This window comes from Ipomoea nil, unplaced genomic scaffold (assembly GCF_001879475.1).
Source record: "Ipomoea nil cultivar Tokyo-kokei standard unplaced genomic scaffold, Asagao_1.1 scaffold2779, whole genome shotgun sequence".
NCBI classification, from domain to species: domain Eukaryota; kingdom Viridiplantae; phylum Streptophyta; class Magnoliopsida; order Solanales; family Convolvulaceae; genus Ipomoea; species Ipomoea nil.
The window spans coordinates 4,785,159-4,797,649 of NW_017619207.1; the positions used below are offsets into that span (position 1 = coordinate 4,785,159).

Genomic DNA, 12,491 nt, shown 5'->3' on the forward strand with positions numbered 1-12,491 from the left:
CCGTCCCCGATCCCCGATCCCCGCCCCGTCCCCGAATACCCGACCAAAAATAGACTTAAGTATTTATATATAATATAATCTATAATATTAAAAAATTAAAAATATTAAAAGTGTTGATTAAAAGTTAAAAGTTAAAAATACCGCAGACTTCTACAGTTCTACAACTCCTCTGACACTCTTCCACGTTCCAACTTCCACGGACTGTTCTACTTCTACAACTCCTCTCGCCATTTGCCATTATACAGAATTACAGAGCTCGCAATCGCCATTCGCAATCAAAATCGCCATTCGCAATCAAAATCGCCATTCACTTCACAATCACAATCGCCATTCGCAATCGCCATTCGCCATTCGCATCCCTATATACAGTCGCTCGGGACGCCTCCTCGCCTCATCGCCGCCTTGCCGGACGATTTTGTAGAAGGTCAGATTCCGCACGATTTGATGTTTTTCTTATTCATGAAACTAAAATCCCTCATTATTGGCTTTGTTTGGTAGAGCTTATTTTAAAGTTTATAGCTTATTTGATATTTAATTTGTATGCTGACTAAATTAATTTACTTCGTAGAAATTATATACATAGTAAAGGTTTAATATAATTTGGGGTACTATATACGGAAGTTCTTTAATTCTTTGCATTGTTTCCTTGATGAACAAAGAAGACATCAGCATGGAATTGGTGTACACCCTCTGCAGGTCATTGCATATATACTAACCACTGCACAATGATAAGAACTTTATGAAAGAAATTAAGTGTTAAACTGAGAATATTAAAACCCTTATCTAATGTTCAAGTTTTAAATTGGTTGAAAACACCACTTACAAGTCGACTTCTATGGAATGATCACCTTCAGATAATTTTGATTTCTCACGTAGTCATATTAATTAGTAAACAGCATCAGAAAAAGATTAATAACAAGAAATCTAACAATATCACTAGTCTAAAAAAATTGATTATATATTAACTTTTAACAGAACTACAATTAAAGCCATAAGAAAAAGCAGAGCAGCAGAAAAGTGAGGCAGTTTGCAAGATGGAGAAATCTAAATACGGTTGGAAATGGAGTGTTTAATTTTTTAGGTAGTCTAAGTGTTTTTGTGTGAATAAAATTTAATTAGAGTGTTGGAGTAAGATTTAGAGTCCTTAAGTCATACTCCTTAAGCAACTTTATTGGTTTGATAATGTTTATTCATATTTCAGAAACAGTTTAATTAGTGTAGTTTAATTAATTACCAGGACTATGTGGTCTAATGGTATCCGGGTTGGACTTCCATTTGGAAGATTATGTGTTCGAGCCTCAGTGGAGGCGTTATTGGTTCTTTGTGTTTTAGTAGGTTGAGAAAGTATATGAACAGATACTACAATGTAATAGAGCCAGTAACTTTCAAATAAAAAAGTGTAGTTTAATTAATTTAATCTTTTAATTAGTTTATTCTTTAGTTTAATCTTTTCATTAGTTTAATTAATTTCTTTCTTCTATTGTTCATATATTATTACTTATTAGAATGGAAGGTGATGATTCTTACATAGGCGCCTGTGACTCATTTACTCCAACGCCTATGAGTTCACCGGTAGAGTACCCTAATTCATCTCCCGTGGATTCACCTAGTCCTAGTGCTAGGAATGAAGAAGTAGAAATTCAAGAAACTCGAACAACTACCCAAACTGTTGAAGGTGTGCTTGTATATTTTTGTAGTTATTAAATTTACTTTTTGTTTATGTTATTATTTTGATTTTGCACTTGTTTATTTATTTATTTATTTTGTTTGTTTTAACCGTTGAAGGTGAGCCTAAAGTTGGTGAGAAAAGATTAAGGTCGATTGTTTGGGATCATTTTACAAAGATTAAAGTTGATGGCATATTCAAGGCAGAATGTAATTATTGTAAGAAGCTACTTGGGGGAGAGAGTAAAAATGGTACAAAACATTTGCATGATCATATCAAGATTTGTAGAATGAGGCCTCACCAACACCTTAGGCAACAAACACTGACCTTAAATAAAGACAAGGATGGGAAATTGAATGTAAACAGTTACACATTTGATCCCATAGCCACTAGATAGGCACTTGCTCGTATGATTGTTAAGCATGAGTATTCACTTAATATGATTGAGCATTCCGGTTTTAGGGAGTTCATGGGTTTTGCTCAACCTTTGATGAAGCTGCCTAGTTGGAACACAATTAGAGCGGATATTATAAAGATTTATGAGGCTCAAAAGACCACACTTATTGAGTCTATGAATAGAAGCTCTAGTAGGGTTGCATTGACTACAAATATGTGGACTGCAGATTATCAGAAGAAGGGATACATGGCTATTACAACACATTTTGTCGATTACAATTGGAGTCTACATAATGTGGTTTTGAGGCATGTGCACTTTATGAAATTATTTATCTTGCAATTTTTGTATACAAGTTGATTACTTATTGTGCAATTTGTGAAAGTATTTATTGTGTATTTATGTTAGATTTATTGTGTGTTTATGTTAGGTTTATTTTTGTCGAGCCTCCACATACATCATTGACTCTTTCACAAGAAATGTTGAAATGTATTTTGGATTGGAATCTTGAGAGAAAGTTGTCTGCAATAACCGTTGATAATTGTTCAACTAATGATGCTTTAATTAGGCATGTTTTAGCTTAACCGTAAACATCTTATATTTGGTGGGAAATTTTTTCATGTGCGTTGTTGTGCTCATATCTTGAATTTGATAGTGCAAGATGGGTTAAAAGTTATGGAGGATGGATTGGAAAGAGTTGGAGATAGTGTTACTTTTTGGTTATCTTCACCAAAAAGACAAAAACTCTTTAAAGAAAGTGCAACACATTTAGGTATAGAAAACTCAAAACAGTTAGTTAGCGATTGTAAGACTCGATGGAATTCTACTTATTTGATGCTTTCTGTTGCATTGCAATACAAAGATGTTTTTTACCATTTGGGACAACAAGAGTCTTCATTTCTTTGTGCACCATCGGAACAAGATTGGGAGTTAGCTGAGAACATTTGTGATAAACTGAAAGTGTTTTATAAAGCATCAAATGCATTTTCTGGTAGAAAATATCCAACTTCCAATGTTTTTTTTCATATTGATGTCTGAGATTAAGGTTAATTTGAGCAATTGGGTTGAGTCAACTGATTTGGTGATAACAAATATGGCTAAGAGAATGAGTGCAAAGTTTGATAAATACTGGGAAGAGGTGCATGGAATTCTAGCTGTAGCTAATGTTCTTGATCCAAGATATAAGTTAGGAGTTGTTCAATTCTTCTTTCAAACATTTTATGGAGATAAAGTTGCATCGAAAATTGAGAGGGTTAAGACATATTTATATGATTTGTGCCGTGAATATGAGTGTTTTTCAACATCAACACCTGCAAGTAAACGCGTCCAAGCGGATGAGACCATGACTCAAGGTGACCCAGTTAGGGATAAGTTGAAAAACTTTATGGAGGTTTCTCACACAGGTGCGAGTGAGACATCGGAGTTGGATTTGTATTTAGAGACTAAGAGGTCACCATTTGATGATGATTTGGATGTTTTATCATGGTGGCAAGTTGAAGGGAAGAAATATCCAACTTTGAGTAAGGTTGCCAAGGATCTATTAGCTATTCCAGTTTATACCGTTGCTTCAGAATCCGCTTTCAGTACTAGTGGTAGATTGGTGTCACCTCATCGTAGTAGACTCCATCCAAATATTGTGGAGGCATTAATGTGTTCTCAAAGTTGGTTGCTTGAAAGTAAGAAATTTTATTTAAACAAATTATTTTTAATTGATTATTCATTACTTTACGTCTTTACCATACTAAAATAATATAAGTGATAGCACTGTGGAGGATTATGAAATTAATGAAGATTTACTCCTTCCTCATCAATTAGAAGCAAATTCTTAGAGGTATTTATTAAATTATACTGTTTAAAAGTTTAACTAAATATATATATCATTATAATTATATTATTCAAATTCTTATTATTTTTCAGGTTATTGAAGAAGTGTTGAGCAGTGAGGACTGAGGACCACTACGACACTATTATTATTTTAGTAATTTGAAGTTTATTTTGTTTTGTTATGTACTAATGTACTTATGTAATAAGTAATATGTCTAGACTTTGGACTTTGGAGGAGTTTGAAACAATTTGAAGTGTTTAAACATTTTATGATTATTATTTATGTTTGAAAATTGAAAGTTGGAACTTTGAAAATTGTAAGTTGGATATTTGTAGGAATTTTAGAGTTTGAATATTTTAATTTTATTAATCTTTGTATTTTGAATTTGGACATTGTTTAAGGATTAACTATATAAATTTTTGATAATATTAGTCTTTATTTTTTTATTAAAAAAAATTATCTTTTTTTAAAGTAGGCATAAATAAAGGACCCCATTCCCCGCCCCCGCCCCGCCCCGTTGCCATCCCTCCCCAACATGTTATACGCAGGCAGTTAAGTATCATGAGTGGCATGGCGCAATGGATCAAGAGTTCAATGCTCTACTACAGAATCAAACCTGGTGCCTTGTTCCTTCCAGGTCAAACATGAATGTTATTGGGTGTAAGTAGGTCTTTCGCACAAAATGAAAGGCTAATGGCTCAATTGAAAGACATAAGGCAATGTTAGTAGCAAAAGGGTTCAATCAGGTGCCTGGTCAGGATTTCTTTGAAACATTCAGCCCAGTGGTGAAACCCACTACAGCCATGTTACTTTTATCTTTGGCTATATCCTCTGGTTGGGTTATTAGGAAGCTTGATATTCATAATGCTTTCTTGAATGGAAATCTGACTGAAACTGTTTACATGCGTCAACCTGCTGGATATATTGATGCTCAATTCCCTAATCATGTTTGCCTGCTAAAACGTTCTTTGTATGGATTGAAACAAGATCCTAGGGCTTGGTTTAATCGCCTACACACGTTTTTACTATCGGTTGGGTTTAAGGCATAAAAAATAGATGCCTCTCTATTTCATTTCTCGTAAGACTTTGCATATGTATTTATTGGTTTATGTTGATGATATACTTGTGATGGGGAGTGATCAAAGTTTGGTGAACAATTTGCTGCCTAAACTATCTACTGCATTTAAGATAAGGGATCTGGGTGAACATGGTCTCTTTCTTGGGATTGAAACGATTAAATGTGATGATGGAATTATGCTTTCTCAGAAAAGGTACATGACGATATTCTGAAACGAGCAGGTATGGCAGAATGCAAGCCTCTAGCTACTCCCTTTCCAGTCTCAAAATCTGTCCCTTTTAATGCAGATTTGTATGATGATTATACACAATACAGAAGTCTAGCTGGGGTGCAACAGTACCTCACGATTACTAGACCTGACTTGTCTTTTGCAGTAAATCAATTTTGTCAACACATGCATGCTCTTACAGCATCACATTGGGAGCAACTAAAACGTGCATTAAGGTACGTTAAAGGGACAATTGATTTCGGTTTGCGTATAAGAAATTCAGTGTCAATAGAACTTCATGCTTTTTCTGATTCTGATTGGGTTGGTTGTCCTAAAGACCGTAAATCTACTAGTAGTTATGCTGTGTTTCTCGAATCTAATCTTGTGTCTTGGGTATGTAAGAAACAGAGAACTGTTGCTAGATCTTCTACTGAGGTAGAATATAAAACTCTAGCAGATGTTTGTGCTGAAGTAATATGCATTCTTTCGCTGTTACGTGAGATCAATGTGGCAGGTATTCATGTTCCTAAGTTATGGTGTGACAATCTTGGTGCTGCATGTATGTGTGCAAATCCTATCTTTCATACTCGCACCTAGCACATAGAGATTGATTATCACTTTGTTAGAGATAGAGTTCTTTCTGGAGATATTCAAGTTAACTTTATTTCAACCAAAGATCAACTTACTGGCATCTTTATTAAAGCTTTACCTAGCCCTAGATTTTCTTTTCTCAGAGACAAGCTACAGATAACTAGCTTACCCAGTGCTTGAGGGGGAGTATTAGGTAGGATTCTATGTATTTGAGTTACATTATGACTCCCTATCCTAGTCTCCCTGTGATTCCCTCACTATATATATATATATATATATATATATATATATATATATATATATATATATATATATATATTCTAGTATCTTGTATCTTTAAAACTAGCTAGTTTATTCAATACAATTCATTCAGTTCTTAACTTCTCATCATCCCACCTAAAATTAACAATTTCCTTCAAACTTTTTTTTTTTTTTTGAATGCTACTGACTATATTACATTTCCTTCTAACATTAGTTACAAGGTTTGTCATTTTATATTTGTATTAATTTAAAATAGAAAGTGAGATAGATAGGAAGGGTAAATGTTTCCTTCTATTGATCGATGAGTGGATATAGGAAAATATTCATCCTGCTCTCAACTTTTACTCCCTCCCACCAAATTTTGATGTTGACATTTTCATTGGGACCACATGATGAAGATAAGTAATCACTAATTGCCACATAAAGGAGTAAAAGTGATGGAGTAAAAAGGGATCGAAGTACATGTAGTAGAACTCGTGGATATATATTCAAGCAAGAGGTAGAGTGTGCAAGATCAATCAAATCAATTGGCTATATGTAATTTGCATCTTGATGGTTACCATACCATGTTCCACAAGAATGACTTGAAGAAACCTCATCATTAAGAACCCTACTTGATGAACATGAAGAAACACAAGAATCTCCGTCATCACTACAGCTACTACTACTCAACCCATCTCTCATCATCAAGTTGTAGCGCTCAAATAGCTGCTGCTCTGCATTATCAACAATATTCTCACCCTCATTAATACTAATGTTAATGTTATCCCCACAAACTTCTGCACTTTCCTCTCCTGCTTTGCCGTTGACTCTTTTCTTTTGAAATACATGGCATATTACCAGATTTCCAATCTGCTGCATTAAGGAACCCTATACACAAAAACAAACATGGATATGATGACGTTGATGAAGATCAGATTGTCAACTTCGCACTAGTTAAACCGTACCCTAACAAGGCCAAAGGCGAAAGGATCAAGCTGTTCAAAAATTTTCACCAAAATTATTTAATTAATATATGATTTATATTTGATTGGTAATATATGATTTATATTTGATTAATAAGTAAGTTTCTTTTAAATATGGGTGGAATCACTCAATTCAGTAACTTAGGAATAAAAAAGAGTTGTCTTTTTTACTCCTACATTTTTAATCACTTAAATTTATTCAGGAAAAATCCTAATCAGGAGGAATCTTAGGTGAGGTGTCCCTATGTATAAAAGGTTTTAGAAAAAGGTATTTATTCTTTTATTTTGGAGTGTTATTATTATTATTTGTATATAAATTTCAACTAATTCTTTTGTTAGACCACGAAATGTTCTGAATAGGCCTTAATTGTATATAGAAAGCACATTTAAGCACGTATCATACTCATACTAATTCTCATTCATACCGAGCTAATCCAATTAAGTGGAAAATTACTGGCTATATTAATTTTTTCATACGAGAGGGGATTTAAACTTTCGACCTCTCTTAAGGGATGAGATATAAATTTTAACTGGTAAGTTAAAATAAAGCTGCCCTCTAGAAAGATTGATTATGCTAATTAATACAAGCAATAACTTGTGTAATCATTATTGTATGGACCATACCCTACACAGTTGTATGGACCATAAATAAAAAATTATATTTTTAATATACAAAAAGTATGATATTTTTTCAAAATGCATTATTTGAAGGTATAGTATTTAAATACTAAAAGTATATTATTCTGTATAATATCAAATAATGTACATTCAATATATAAATTATATACTTGTAATATATTAAAAATGTAACTTGTATTCATAATCCATATAGTTGTGAAACATATCTATAGAAAAATTTGCCTAACTTGTGACTTAGCTTGTGAGTAGTCTACTAAAACCACCCTTTTAAGTTTCTTAAAGGTGGGTAGTCTACAACCACCCTCGTTGACCAAAATATAATTTCGAAATTAAAAACATTTCTTTTAATATTTTAATTTTAAGATTTATTTTTTAACAATAAATGTTATATAGTATGATATATATCATACTTTCAAGAAATAATTATAATTATTAAAAAAAATACAATCTTAAATAATAATAATAATAATAATAATAATAATAATAATAATAATAATAATAATAAATAAATAAATATTAACGATGACTTTTTTTAAAAAAAATAAAATAATAATATTTCTTTTCACTATCACAACTCTTTTGAGTTAATACTATCTAGAGTCCTACGAGTATAGTAAATTTAAAAGTGTATAGTCTTTCAAATTCACATTCGTATTCTTTCAACTTTCAAATTGTTATCATCTATAGTCTAAGTTAATCATTCATTGTCCTTCAATTATCAAATTTTAACCACTCATGGTTCTTCAAGGAGGACTGTGGCTTATTAAATTTTGAAAGTTGAAAGACCATGAGTGGTTAACTACGGATGATAACAATTTGAAAGTCGAATATCATGATGGTCAATTTGAAAATTTAGGACTAAAGTGGCAAAACTACTATACTCAGAGAGTTCTATATGGAATTAAATCCAACTCTTTTCTATTAATAGTAATCTCAATATTTTTACTACGTATTTGGTACTGCAATATCTCGGATGGATACTCTCATACCTGGGAATAATCTTTCTTGGCGTGGAGGAAGTAGGGCGGAAGCGGTGGGTTTCCGGCGGGGGAAATGGCAACGAGGCGATACTCGTGCATAATCCAATTGGTTTTGGAGCCATGTGGAGGCTTTCCATAGTAGAACACCAATGTCTTCTTCATCCCCATAATCATTGGGATTGAACTACTCTTACCAGGACATGTAATATGCTTCTCTTCACTACTACTTGGCTTCCAATATCCATTGGAACTCACTCTGCTAGTCTGGTCCCCATTTGGGTACTTTGTAGCTTCCTTGCTGCTGAAGAAATACCTGTCTTCTTGTTCCATATCTCCTGCAATTTAATTTCACATTAATCAAAATATGTTAGGATCAAGCGCTTAAAACTACGTTAAAAGGTATAACTCGATGTAACTTTATTTTTTTATACGGTTACATTCTCGAGAAATAGGGTGTTGGGTTCGGCCCTTCAAGCCTCCGCCCAATTGACCATTCACTAGCCTCAACTCAATAATTCCCCTACAGTGCTGGGTTTGACCTTTTAGAGACCTCTGCCCAACAAAATAGGGCCATGTTTGGTAAATGGCTGTTAGCTGATTGGGTTAGAGGAGCTGTAGAGAGGTGTTTGGTAAATTAGCTGTTAGCTGAAACCTGTTTGGTATAATTTTTTTTTTTCAAAAGTTATTTTGAGAAGTTTTTATTTAATTTTACCACTTTAGAGTTACAAAAAACTGATTACTCAAACACTTATATTATTTTTTTAACCAAATCAAATAAGTCAAAATTGACTGATAAGCTAACTATTTTACCAAACGGGTCTATATTAGTCATGTATTGGGGTTTACACTGCAGAAAACAATTCTCAAGGAAACGAACCTGGCAGATTCCAGGGGTCGTATCTACAAATGTTGGGCAATTCGGAAATGACAGAAGCCGGCAACGACAAGGAGAAGGTTTTACGTTGCAAATACTGAAACACGATCTCTTGCTCCGTCGGCTGAAATCGGAATCCGGGCGGCAGCTTCACCACTTTCCCATCGTCCCTCACGAAGTGTAATCGGAGACGGCCATCCATCTTTCGTACGTCTAGAGAATGTGGGCGTTTAGCTGAAGCTCGGAGGAAATGGTATGGAGTTGAGAGAGGCTTTTATAGCAGCAAATGAAGGTGACGGAGAATTGGAGATGGTGGTTTGGGTCCCAATGGATCATTGATATGACTTCTGTCAATAAAAGGATCTAATCTTTCTGATACAGCTGGAGCTGGGGACATTTAGTATGGATTACTTAAGATTTAAGTTTTTACAACAACACAATAATACTCTCATTATATATATATATATATATATATATATATATATATATATATATATATATATATATATATATATATATATAGGGAAGACATCAGGTGCATTTGTGGCTTCTTTAGCGGTTGTGCGGTGGATTAATGTGCATGAGGTTTATACTTAATGTGAGTGAGATTTGTACTCAATGCGCCTGAGATTTGTACTTAATGTGCGCAATGTTAATATGTGTGAGTTTTGTACTTAATGTGCCTGAGTATTGTGCTTAATATGTGTGAAATTTGTGCTTAATGTGCGTGAGTAGTTCAGAATTACGAGCTCAGAATGAAGCAGAACAGAAAACTCACGCACATTTACGCCCAAGCTTCTTGTTACTTCTTCTTGGCCATGGATTCTCGATTATCAGCTACCTTCAGTGCAGTTGAATGTTTATATAGATGACGCACGCACAGCAAAATTTGCACACCAACTAAGTGTGGATTTCTGTTGTATTATTATCATAATTCTTAACAACCATAGCTGCCTCCGCATCATCATCATCATCAGGGAGGGGGCAATGGCTACTGGGGATGGAGAAAAGCTGACATCCAAATTTTCTGCTGCATTTTACACATTCACGCACATTAAGTACAAATCTCAGGCACATTAAGCACAACACTCGCGCACATTGAGTACAAATCTCACGCACATTAATCATCCGATCCGCACAACCGCACGGGAAGCATTCAACCGCACCGGAACCTTTCACTATATATATATATATATGGAAAAATTGTAAAATATGTCCCTCTATAATATGTCAATTATCAATGTCACCCCTTAATTATGAGTGGTGTAAATATTGCCCCTCAATTATCAAAATGGTGCACATATAGCCCCTCCCGTAACGGACCTGTGGTTCCCCACCATTGTCCATCGCTGGTACTTCGAATCGAGGGAGGGAAAAAACAACTAAATTACATATTTACTCCGACTTAACGGTGTCGTACACTAACGGAGAACCACATATCCGCTACGGGAGGGGCTATATGTGCACCGTTTTGATAATTGTGGGGCAACATTTACACCACTCATAATTCAAGGGTAACATTGATAATTGGCATATTATAAAGGGGCATTTTTTACAATTTTCCCATATATATATATATATATATATATATATATATATATATATATATATATATATATATATATATATATATATATATATATATATATAGAGAGAGAGAGAGAGAGAGAGAGAGAGAGAGAGAGAGAGAGAGAGAGAGAGAGAGAGAGAGAGAGAGAGAGAGAGAGAGAATTACACTTTTGGTCCTATGACTATAGGGGGCGTGTTAATTTTGATACGTGACTTTTAAAACTAACAATTTAGTCCTTTAACTATACTTCTTTAGCAGATTTTGTCCTCCCGACCAAATCACCAGCCAAATGTTACCGGAAAAATGTAAAGCATTTTTAATTATTTATTTTAGGGGTAAATTGGTCATTTCAAGTCTCTTCTTCTTCCTTCACCTGCTGGCTGGAGTTTGTCGCATTTGCAGAGTTGATTCTTCCGCCTCGCCTTCCCTTTCCTTGCCCTCTCTGCCGCTCTCGATCTGTAGGCATCCATTATATTTCTACTCTCAGAAGTCAAAAACATCAAAAGAGTATTCATATTTTGATCAGTTTCCAGTTGTCGGAGTGAAATGCCCCATCTGTTCTGCAAAAATAATCATACATTCTCTACCATTTTTTATCCCAATCTCTCTTCTCTCAGACTCAACTTCCTATGTCAGGAACTGTTGCCAGAACATATCGTTCCCTCCGATGACGGGCACGAAAATGAAGAAGCAGATTAACAATAAAATAGTGATTGATTATCGATCAATTGCGATTGACGATTATGAATCGTAAGAAATGAAGAAAATGAACACGGAAAATATGCAGGTCATATATTAATATATAATGTATCTTTAGTTATCCATAAAACTAGTAATACTTGATATTCATTTAGAAGTAATGGATAATTTCAGATCAAATCCCATATATCAGTAGGCGTTTTTCCAGACTACAAGTAGAGGCGAAACCACATGGCATTTCCCGTCAGACCATATGAGCTTTCCCAACTCAGTGACAGACTTCCCTGGCGTCATCGCCAATACCTCCGCCGTAATCTCAACAACGAAATCTTGTTTCTAACCCTTTGCTGTGAAATCAAGTTGGGTCGGAGTTATCTTCGCCATTGCACCATTTGGGTTCGTCACTGCCATGTTGTACGTTGATGCGTCCTCACCGACATAGCTCATCGTCCTCGTAGCCCTAACCACCGTCGATGTCGGCAAGGAAGCATCGATCACTACTGAAATCGCCAGATAGTTGAGATCCCAGGGCGGTTTTCGGTGTTCCCCAGGACATCTAACCGCCTTTTGAGCAATATGCCGCAAATCTTGGGCAGTATAATTAGAGGAGTAGAGAAAGTTGAGGTAATCGTTGGGGGTAATATCGTAAACTAGTCCTGGGTGGACGACCTTTTCTGGGCTTACGTATCTGGCTCCCATGTCCCAAACGGTGGAGACGTTGTAGGATTCCTCGTCCATTAT

The 12,491-nt window shown here is 34.8% G+C and overlaps 2 protein-coding genes across 2 annotated transcripts; one reads left to right on the forward strand and one right to left on the reverse strand.

Annotated features, from left to right (window-relative positions):
• The first annotated feature begins 4,604 nt into the window (after positions 1-4,604).
• On the forward strand, positions 4,605-5,768 carry LOC109157337 (uncharacterized mitochondrial protein AtMg00810-like). Its single transcript, XM_019305236.1, has 2 exons — positions 4,605-4,848; positions 5,152-5,768. The coding sequence occupies exons 1-2, from the start codon at positions 4,605-4,607 to the stop codon at positions 5,766-5,768; spliced, it is 861 nt and encodes a 286-aa protein (XP_019160781.1).
• A 762-nt stretch (positions 5,769-6,530) lies between these two features.
• Positions 6,531-9,795, reverse strand: LOC109157251 (NAC domain-containing protein 83-like). The gene is made up of 3 exons (XM_019305158.1): positions 9,485-9,795; positions 8,617-8,942; positions 6,531-6,893 (listed from the first exon to the last, which is right to left on the reverse strand). The coding sequence occupies exons 1-3, from the start codon at positions 9,681-9,683 to the stop codon at positions 6,555-6,557; spliced, it is 864 nt and encodes a 287-aa protein (XP_019160703.1). The 5' UTR covers positions 9,684-9,795; the 3' UTR covers positions 6,531-6,554.
• Positions 9,796-12,491: the final 2,696 nt, after the last annotated feature.